The sequence below is a fragment of the Myotis brandtii genome, unplaced genomic scaffold (assembly GCF_000412655.1).
Source record: "Myotis brandtii unplaced genomic scaffold, ASM41265v1 scaffold225, whole genome shotgun sequence".
Lineage (NCBI taxonomy): Eukaryota > Metazoa > Chordata > Mammalia > Chiroptera > Vespertilionidae > Myotis > Myotis brandtii.
Window position 1 is genome coordinate 2,494,365 of NW_005358435.1, and position 10,714 is coordinate 2,505,078.

General features: G+C 54.7%; 1 protein-coding gene across 1 annotated transcript in view; it reads right to left on the reverse strand.

Moving 5' to 3' along the window:
* The window catches only part of BCAS4 (breast carcinoma amplified sequence 4), a 44,386-nt gene extending 34,515 nt beyond the window's left edge, over window positions 1-9,871 (reverse strand). The window contains exons 1-2 of the mRNA XM_005866223.1: window positions 9,833-9,871; window positions 8,393-8,464 (exon numbers count right to left, since the gene is read on the reverse strand). Coding sequence (XP_005866285.1) covers window positions 8,393-8,464; window positions 9,833-9,871 — 111 coding nt within the window. The remainder of the gene's footprint in view (window positions 1-8,392; window positions 8,465-9,832) is intronic.
* Between the last annotated feature and the right edge of the window lie 843 nt (window positions 9,872-10,714).

Here is a 10,714-nt window from a genome sequence, read left to right on the forward strand (position 1 = left end):
CCTGCCCCACTTGAGCCCGGAGACGACCGTGGCCCCGGCCCAGGCCGTGACTGCAGCCTGAGACGGAGCCGCAGGGCCCGGCTGGGCTGCACCCAGACCCCTGATCCGCACACGCGGCCAAGTGAGAAAGAATCGCTGCCGTCACTAAGTTTGGGATCACTGTTAGGCAGCAATAGAGAGGAACACAAGGTGACAACTCAGGACAAAATTTTAATTTTAAGCCTGTTTTTAAAAACTGTACCTGTGTCTCCTCTTTCTGCCTAAGTACCTGAGACCTCCGTGGTCTCCTGAAGGTCTGTTCCCATCACCTCAAGATGCCCTGGTTCCCAGAAGCCATCCCATGGCCCGGCATGTCCAAACCCCACTCCTGTCCCGGGCCCCCTCCTCTGGGCACAGCCTGCCATCCCCCCGGGCAGCAGGCGCCAAGCCCACTGTCCGGTGGTAGGTCCCTCCCCAGCTCTGACCCCACGAGGCTGAAGAGTGTCCTGAGAGGGTGGGTCTGGCGCAGGCTGCCGGCCTCAGTTTCCTCATCTGTAAAACGGGGAGGTTACGGGCGCTTCTCTTGAAAGAATGTTCTGGGCATTAAACAAGATCTTCCGTGTCTAAATGTGGCACCTGACTCAGCTCACGAAGTGTTTTAGTTGTTAAATTTGACTTAATTTCCAACTTTAAAATTCAACTGGGCTCCAGGAGAAACGGCCGATCCCAGGGCTGGGGCGGGAAAGCGTAAGAGCCTGGAGCTCCCGGGGGCCAGGAAGGAGGGAAGTGTTTAGAACTGAGATGGCAACGTGTCCCAGGGGCCCAGAGCCAACCCGACCAAGCTCCGTCACTGAGGCCGGAGCAACCTGCACGACACAGTAAACAGCGTGACACGGGACTAGAACCCGACGAGTCAAATGAATGCACAGGAGTCTGATGGGAGCGAACGATGAGAGGGAACGTGGGCACGTTACGGCGGAGAAACCTGACCAGACTAACTCCGTGACGTCCTGTGGGTGCCACGTGCCCTGCGACGATGTGACGGGAAGCGCCTCACCTCTGTGGCGTTCTCTCCAGAAACCCATAACCCCCGTCTGACCACAAGAGAAACATCAAACCCAAACAGAGAGACCATCTACAACAAGCATGTCAAACTCACGGCCCACAACGAATATTTTTGCGGCCCAGCCAATATAACGGTATGTAAGAAACATTTTAATAAAAAGTTTGTAACTTAATTTTTACAATATCCTGTTATACATAATGATTAATAACAAACTACAATGTTCGCTAATGACTGATTACTACAATTGTGTTGCATTCATTTCCCTTACGCGCCTTACACGCAGGCGCACCATTTCTCTCCACTAATACCAGCAGCGAACATTTTAGCAGCCGATGGCCACGTCATTAGTCTTGGACTGACTTGTTTGGTGTGTGCACAGGAAATTTTTTGCTTTTGAAGAACAAGAAAAATACTTTTATTTGCATTATGCTTATTAATTTGTGCAGTTATTCAGTGTCTGGTAAGTTAAAGTTCAAGAAGAAATATTAATTTTTATTAAAATGTTCTATTAAATTATGTTAACGATGACTCATTTATTTCAGCCCTCTGTGTTCAGCACGTCTCTATGGAAATAAACCTACATCTCTATGAAAATGGAAGCTTTTGTGTGTTTTTTGCGGCCCACATACACTTAAACCTTGTTTATTTGGCCCGTGTTAGCCTTAGAGTTTGACCTGCTTGGTCTACAAAATGCCCAAACTGCAAAGTACTCCTCGAACTGCAAAGTCACGGAAAGCAAGGAAAGAAACTCGGAGACTGCGGAGGCTAAGGAGACGGGCCGTGCGGTCTCCTCGCCGGGCCTGGAGCGGGAGCGAGGCACGAGTGGGAACGGGGAAACAGAAGTCAAGTGTGAGTGGTGTGAGCAGCCCCGGCCGGGGCTGGTGTTTACCGTTTCAGTGTCGGGTGTTAACAGAGCAGGCACTGGGCGAGGGGATGTGGGAGCTCTCGGTACTACCTCTGCAGCTTTTCCATAAATCCAACACTATTCCACAGCAAAGCACACACATGTGACTGTAAAAAACACTGCAGCGGTCAAGTCTGGATGAACAGCTTCTCTTAAGAGTCAGCAGCTTCGGCAACATGGGCCTGTGTCTCCCCAGGCACCGAAGCTGCTCCCTCCGGATGGGGCAGCTCAGCCACCACCCCTCCCTCACGCCTCAACATGTCCATGTGCTGCCCGGCTCCCGCAGCACCTGCATTTGCCACGCGATGGGAAAAGTCCTCGCTGTCCCCCTTCTTCCCAAGGCCACGTTTCCAGAGGGAAGCCCATCTCTCAACAAGGCTACCCTCAGGAGCAATCGCCACGACGTAATCCAGAGCAGGTAACTCGTGGCGAGGACAGAACACAGTGGATCAAATGCAATCTTTTCTTTCTATTAATTGGTAAGGAAACATATGGGGGGGCGGGTGAGAATCGGAAGGACTTGGTCTTAGCAACCTAGAGGAGAGAAGCGAACGCCGCATAGAGGAGATTCACGGAGCAACCCCTGCCTCCTCTGAATGCGAAGGAACCAGACGAAAGAGGTCTGTGGGCCGAGCGGGGCCTCTGAGGCTGCTACTCCGCCAGCCGAACTGTGAGTGTCAGGGAGCTCTCTGCACCTGCCCAGGGGCAGGCTGCACCCGGGGAAAGCAGAGGGTAATTTTTGGGAAACAGGCCCTGTAAAGAGGAACTATTTTATCTTCAACCTTATTTCACCGGTGATGAAACTGAGAAAAGGTCAGGAAAACGGAATGAGCTGGCCCAGGAGCACAAAGCTACAAAGCGGGAGATGGGGGACTCCAATCCAGGTTGGTCTGAGGCCATCCCCCCAAACCAGAGATCCGCACACAGGCTCTGTCTACCCACAGAGAACCAGCATCGTGCCTTAAACACACACACACACACACACACACACACACGCAAAAAGGAACCAAGAAGAGCACAACCCAGCCAGGTGCCAAGATCTACAATTAAGACTATTTCCCTTAGAAACCCAGGTTTCTGGCTGCTGAAGACCAGGCCACACTGAGGCCCAGGTTCCACGTGGCAGCAACCATCTCGAGCGGGGTGGCAGCTGCCTGCTTTGGTTAACCACAGTCCCCACCACTCCCTAGTGTATCCCCAGCATGCCGTCCCTGGACACCCTGTGCCCTTTCCTTGTTATAGGGGAGTCAAAGGGAAGCAACACATTTCTTTTCTCACAGCCACCCCACGACACACCATCGCGTCCCAGGCACCCGAGTTTGCCTGTTTTGTTTGTTCCCGAGCAAAGAGATGTCAGTGAGGAAGCAATGCTTTTGAGGCCCTGCCAGGACGACCCCCAGGCAGGCTCACTGGGCTGGGGCCTGGCAGGCCCTTCCCTTCCCAGCCTGTTCCCCCTCCTCCCGAGCCGAGCTCCGGAGCCCAGACGTCTGGGGGTGGGGGTTATCACGGAGCCAGGACCGCTGTCCAGGATGATTCAGGGCCCCAGGAAGGAGAGTCAAATGCTCTTGACCCAAGAACACGCACCAACGCCAAATGCAACTGCTGGGCCGAGGCCAACAGGAAATCTCCTCCATTATGTGAGCGAAGTCAGAGTCTGCTCGCTGCCAGGAGGTGGGCCTGAGGCCATGGGGGTTTCAGAGGGCCCTGGCCAGCTGCCCCCACCCCAGAGGGCACCGAGGCGGAAGGCCCCACCGTCCAGTGTCTATATCATCTGGTCAAGGTCACAACCTTCTGGTGCTTTGATAATGGCGACAATGACCTCGGTAGCTACCGTGTGTGGGTCACTTGGTACACAGCAGGCCCTGTGCTAAGCAATTATTTTTAGTTGGGCGCATATGACATACAGAGCCCAGGCCTCAAGTGGAGAGCTCGATCAACTCGCACATGTGTTTACATCTGTGTGACCACCACGTGCGCCAATCCACAGAACACCCCACCACCCCGTGAGGCTCCGTCAGGCCTCTTCCCGGGCCTGACACCCTCCCAAAGCTGACCACTCTCCGATTCCCATCACCATTCATTAGTTTTGCCTCTTTCTGAGCTTCACGTTAGGGGAGCCACATAGAGCGTATTCTCGTGTCTGGCTTCTTTCGCTCAGCATCACGTTTGTGAGCGCCACCGTGCTATTGTGGGTAGCGCTCGCTCCCTCCCTTTGCTCTGTATGAGATCATCTATCCTCCCGCTCCTGCTGCCGCTGGACGTCGGGGCGTCGTGAACGAAGCTGCTATGCACACTGCGTCCAAGCCTTCCTGGACATTTGTTTTCATTTCTCCTGGGCAATTATCTAGGGTCAGAGTCGCTGGAATGTAGGGTAAGTATATGCTTGACTTTATAAGAAATCGCCAAACTGTTTTCCAAAGTGGCTGTGCCCTTTTACATTCCCATCCGTTCCACACTTGCCATTGTCTGTCCTTTCATTGGGGTCACCCTAGGGCAGCGGTTCTCAACCTGTGGGTCGCGCCCCTTTTGGGGGTCGAGCGACCCTTTCACAGGGGTCGCCTAAGACCATCAGAAAACACATATATAATTACATATTGTTTTGTGATTAATCACTATGCTTTAATTATGTTCAATTTGTAACAATGAAAATACATCCTGCGTATCAGATATTTACATTACGACTCATAACAGTAGCAAGATTACAGTTATGAAGTAGCAACGAAAATAATCTTATGGTTGGGGGTCACCACAACATGAGGAACTGTATTAAAGGGTCGCGGCATTAGGAAGGTTGAGAACCACTGCTCTAGTGGATGGAAAGCATACATCCCTGCCTCACCTATTTCTTATGAGAACTCTTTGGAAATGGACACACTGTTAGTGGCTAAACATGCCTACAAGTTCTTTATGTCCTTCCAGGATGAGGGGGGAGGGGGGGGCGGGTCTACCAATGTGTCCTCTCCCAGTGGATCTGGGTCACTTATGTGACTGATTTGACACACACACACACACACACACAAAATGACATGCCCTGTGTTGATTTCCATATGCAAGCCTCTGGAGCCTGGCACCTTCCGCTTCCAGTCTGCTGGCGTGCTTGCTCTGGGGGCCACACCGCCATGCCATGAGGCAGCCCAGGCTCAACACGTGGGGGGCTGCACAAAGGACCAGCATGCCTGCCAGGTCCCAGCTCCCCCTCTCCCGTTCCAGACATGGACAAGTGCGAGAAGAGCCACCGTGGACAGCCCCAGGCAGCAGCGCCATGGGGCTCACACAAGCCGCCCTTCTGTGCCCTGCCTTGGCCCACGTCATCCATGGGCTGCTGTTTCACAGCCCCGCGTCCTGGGGTCGCTGGATGTAGCAGTCGATCGTCGGGACCACTCTCTCCATGTCACAGAGGAGAAAATAAAGGTACAGAGAGGTGACGTGCTGTGCCCAAGGCCCCACAGTGGGGAGACTCAGAGCTTGAGCGGCACTGTTTCTAAGGTCAAACAGGCCACAGGCACAGGGCAGTGAATCCCAGTCACAGAGAGTGATCGGGGACAGGCCGGCAGAGGAGTTAATGCGCCAGACAGGAAGCCGGGCTCATTTCTAACAGCCTGATTTTATCAGAAATGAAGCCGCTTCTCTCTGGACTGTGTACCAGGGAGCCTGGCTTCTCTCAGACCTCTAACTTGATCAGTGTTTCCAAAAGCCAAGGCAGGGAGCCGGACCGTGGTCCATGGTGTGACATCACCTGCCCCCAGAGGTCCCCACGCCTCCCTAGCTTAGATCAAGAGAGGAGTGGAGGTCTGAGGCAGGGCTGACAGCGGGACACCTCTCCCTGTGCCGTGGAGCTCACAACACCTGGAGGCAGAGGCACCAGGTAAGCTAAGCCTCAGCTGTTGGGGCCCAGAGGACCCCCCCAATCTAAACAGCATCAGCACAGAGCATCAATGAAAGCGCTGCAAACTCAAAACGCCTACAGGGGCCACAAGAGTGCGTACTAGGCCCGTTGAGACATGCTCGTTGCCCGTAAACACGCTGAAACAGTTTTCAGGTCTACAGAAGTACACCCTCTCCCATTTCTTGAAACAGGGGCCCTCTTGGTCGGATCTAAACAGCATCAGCACAGAGCATCAATGAAAGCAAACTCAAAACACCTACAGGGGCCACAAGAGTGCGTACTAGGCACGTTCTATCGGTGCAGACATGCTCATTGCCCGTAAACACGCTGAAATAGTTTTCAGGTCCACAGAGGTACGCCCTCTCCCATTTCTTGAAACAGGGGCCCTCTTGGTCGGGTTGTATTTGCCCGCTTCCGCAGGGCCCAGAGTACAGAGAAACGTTCCCACCTCAAACACACGAGCAGAGGATAGGTGTCCGGCATGTGGCCGTGGAGCCAGGGAAGCTCCCACGGGGGCAGGGGGACAGTGGCCAGGCCACGGGGCAGCCACTGTGCAGCTCCAGCTGATGCTGGCTGGGTGGGAACCAGCACCCATCGGGGGCCAGATCTTTGTTTTCCTAAGAAGCCAGGAATCCAGATTTGGGGCATGACATTCTATAAATGACAGCAGCGACTTCCTTCCCCCCAAACATCCACCATGTCTGCAGGCAGGACTGGCCTGTGGGTCACCTGTGTGTGACCTCAGTATTAAATCTTTGCCGGGATGCAGCTCCAGACGCAGAGCTCAGAGAGGACCTTCTCGATGCAGCCTGTGGCCTTGGGCCTCCTGGTCACCTAACCACGACTTCCCCCATAAGCCTTGGCAGTTTTCAAGGCAGGCGTGGCCTGTCCGCACTGACTCCCAGCCCCAGCTGTCCTGGACCCACAGGGGGTCTCCTTTCACAGGAGGATGGGCTAGGACTTGTCAGCAGCCATGTCCCTGGGTCCCGTCCACGCCATCTTCCAAATCCGCCCCTCACCTGTGGGCCCTCACTGTCCACGCTGAGCCTGCGTGCCCTGCCTGGCCCCCGCTCTCCTTAGCAGTTGAATTCTTTCTGTTGCGTCTTCAACCCCCCAATTAATCACCATGTCTTCTACGAAGGCTTCCCAATTTCCCAGGCAGAATTTAATGCTTCTGCTCCTTTTTTTTTTTTTAAAGGAAACCAAGTCTTAGGATATGTGCCCGTTCCTTCTGGACCCGCTTTCTCTTTTCAAAACCTCTGCAGCCTCCCTCTGCCCCTGAGCACACGGCGATGACAGCATTTCCACCGTGAATGACAGCGACTGGAGCACACAGCACCCTCCCAGCGGCCTGGGCTCCCCCACTGGACCGGGCTCGGGGACAGCACGGGGACCCTGCCCCCTCGGACCCACACAGGGCCTGGCTGGGGAAGGCGTCATATTTGGGGAGGAAGAAAGGACTGACTGAGAGGCCATGTGAAGTCTGTCTGATTACCCAGCTCCCACCCGAGCCACCACCTGAACTAAAATATCGGCTCGAGAGAGAGACACACAGGTCCTCGTGGGACCGTCCGTCTGTTCACGGCCGTGTCCAGGGGGCACAGGGAGGTCTGGAGAATGAATGGGGCTGACACAGTGCCCATCACGTTGGGTTGCTTCTAGGGGAGACGAGGTTACACAGGAGACACACTTCATGGGGTGCCTGGCACAAAGCAGATGTGCAGTGAACATCTGGGGCTGCTGTACTGCATCCCCCTGGGCTCCCAGACTCCGCTGCAGCCCTGGCTTCCCAGGCACAGTCTACACCACAGGGCCGGCTGGGCTCCGGCTCCCCGGAGAGGCAGGGCCAGGCCGCAGCATGGAGCTCTGCCCTCCCGGCTCCCAGGCAGACGCCTCCATCTCTGGTTGCCGGTTTGCCTTTAATAAGCTTGGGAATTTCCAGAACGTTCTATCATGGCTCCTTGGGGCCTCATGCCTGGCTGGCAGCAAGCCTGGGGACACCAGGACCTAGAGGAGATTTCTAGAGAACAGGGAGTGGAGCTCTTGTCTTCTGGGCCTCAGGCACCATCTTCCATGCTCTTCCCCACCCAACTGAGGGGATTTGACCCCAAAAACTAGGGTAGGAGGCAAAGGTGGAGGCAAGAGGGTTCGGGAAGGAGGCGATGCCCAGGCCCAGCCCTGCCAGGCCTCGCAGGCCTGAGGCGCTTCCTGGTGACTCCACATCTGCCCGGGAACTGCGCAGAGCGGGGGAAGTTAAATATAGTCTCAGCATCCCGAAGGGCTCGCGTCGGCGCCGAGACTGCCACCTGGTGGCCCGCTCCCGCTCCTCTGAGGAATAAAACCTTCGGGGAGGACGCAGCAAGATGGCCGGCCGGCCGGCCGGGAAGCCTGGGTGTGGAGGGGGAGAGCAAGCTTGCCTGGGGTTTTCCGCTCACCGCTGGCCGAGGCCCCACTCCTGCTGGTTGCTGAATCTCCACCCAAATGGCTTCCCCAGAAAACTCGGGCAGGGCCTGGCGTGTGGCCTGCGGAAACCACGGCTCCGGCCGGAGGCACTCACCATGTCGGCCAGGCTGCAGAACTCCTCCAGCCGCAGGAGCATCCCCTCGATGGTCTCCTCCACCTCCTTCGCCTGGAAGACAATATCCCGGAGGTTAGCAAATGGTTTCCAGGGAGACAAGTGCCCTTCATTTTTAAGAAGAGCAAACTACATGTTAGGGTCATCTGCCCAATTCCCTCTAGACCAGTAGTTCTCAACCTTGGCTGCACATTAGAATCACCTGGGAATCTTTTTAAAATCCTGATTTCTGGGCCTCATCCTCCGGAAATTCCTTTTCTTTGTTACTAATGTTGTGGCCCCACCCCATCACAAAGAAACAGAATTTCCGGAGGATGAGGCCCAGAAATCAGGATTTTAAAAAGATTCCCAGGTGATTCTAACGTGCAGCCAAGGTTGAGAACCACTGCTCTAGACCTACTTTTCCTTTGCAAAACCTCTCCTAGCCTCGTCTGAAACAGGGATACTCTGGCCGCTCTCCTGATGCTTGAGGACTGGGCAGAGCCACTGTGGGCCGTCCACTCTATGCAGCTTTCAAAAGACATGAAATAAATGCCAACAGGAAGTAACAAAGGTACCCTTAAGATCCCCGTTGTTCAGGCGAGGAAACTGAGGCTCAGAGAGGTGAGGACACCTGCTCAAGGACACACAGCTAGCCAGTGGCAGGGCCGGGATTCTCCTGTAGGTTTGAACCCACAGCCTCAAAGCTGGCTCTAATAAACCCCGAGAGATGCCTGCAGAGAGCAAGTGTGAGCCGCAGGAGATGAAGACTACAAGCCGAGTCTGTGACTACACCAAGGCGTGTGTGGTGAACAGACACAGGCCCGCAGTGATATCTGCCAACTGCGAATAGCCGGGGACGGACTCTCACTACAGTATTATTTGTTGTCTGCAATTCAGCTTTAACTGGGCGCCCTATTGTTTCTTTGGAAACCCTGTCATCAGCCCAGGAGAGCAGGGATTGAGGAGAGTGAAGAGGGAGACCGGAAAGAAGGTTTTATGTAATTTGAAGGGTCCCAGCTCCAGTTACCAGGGCCAGGCAGTGACGTGACCGTGACCGAGTGACACGGCCCTGGGCCTCACGCCCCTGGGCCCCGGGCTGATCTCGAAGGTGCCAGACACCTTTCATTTTTCAAGAAAGGCCAGAAGTTCTCACTTTATGAGAAATGTCCCAATTTTTAAATAGTGGCACAAATTCAAAAAAAAGATACATTTTTTTTCTAACGCTCCACGGGCCAAGCTCAACAGGAATGTGAATGGGTCAGCCAGTTTATAAGCCCTGCTTTCATCACTTGTGCAGAAATTAGTTTGACCCTTTTCCCCTCAGGTATGTGCAACTCTCAAGGCTTATAAAATATGTGAGGTTTTTGTGTGTATTTTTTTTTTAATTTCCAGGCATCTAGGAAGAAACTTCTAGACCCTGAACCTCTTTCTCTGGCTCACCAGGCCAATCACGCTGCTCAGGGAGGCGACAGCAGACATCTCTGGGCAGGCCTGGGGCCGCCCCCCACACCCGAAGGCTCCTCACCACCCACGTGCCCCGGGAACTGCTTAGTGCCAGAGCCGGCTGCTTGCAGCGCGAGCTGTCGCCGCCACCACCACAAAGTAAACGACTGCAAAAAGCCCTCCTTCCGGCTGGAGTATAAATAGTGCCCCGCTGCCATTTTAAACTCTGGAGCCTTCATCTCACAGCTGGGACTATTTCTGTGCCTGCACGGGGGAGGCTGACAGGGAGGGCGACCTCCTGGAGGGAGGCTGGGAAACACACCGGAAGTTCTCCCCGGAAGTGAAATCAGGGTAAAATGCCTTGAAGGTGCTAAGGGAGGAAGAAGGTTAGCTGTTCCTCCTGATGCAGAGAAGAGGAAGAGAGGTGGGAGCGGGCACAGAGGGGCACAGAGGGGTGCTGAGACCCCCCGCGGAGCATGGGTGTAGACAACGCAGACCCGCCCCAGCTGGACGGCTGCCTCCTTCCCAATGAGCCTACAGCCCTGCTCAGAGGAAGCGCATCTCAACCTGTGCCGGCAGGTGCAGAAAGGAAGTTAGTCGGTCCTGGGTTCAAATCCCACTTCTCTTTTGCCAGCCGTGCGACCTTGACCCAAGGGTTTGACTTCTGCATTTTGGTTGGCTCCCCTGTGCCAGGAGCCTTGGCTGGGCAGGGCTGGTAGGAGGCTCACCTGACAATAAAGGTGGCTGAATTTAACGGAGAGCCCGCACACAGTAGGTGTGTAAGTGGCTGCTTCCTGTCTCTCTCTCACTGGATTGCAAAAGCAAGGCCTAATCACCATAAGTGGATCATCTCATTTGAGCCTCAGGAGAACTCGATAC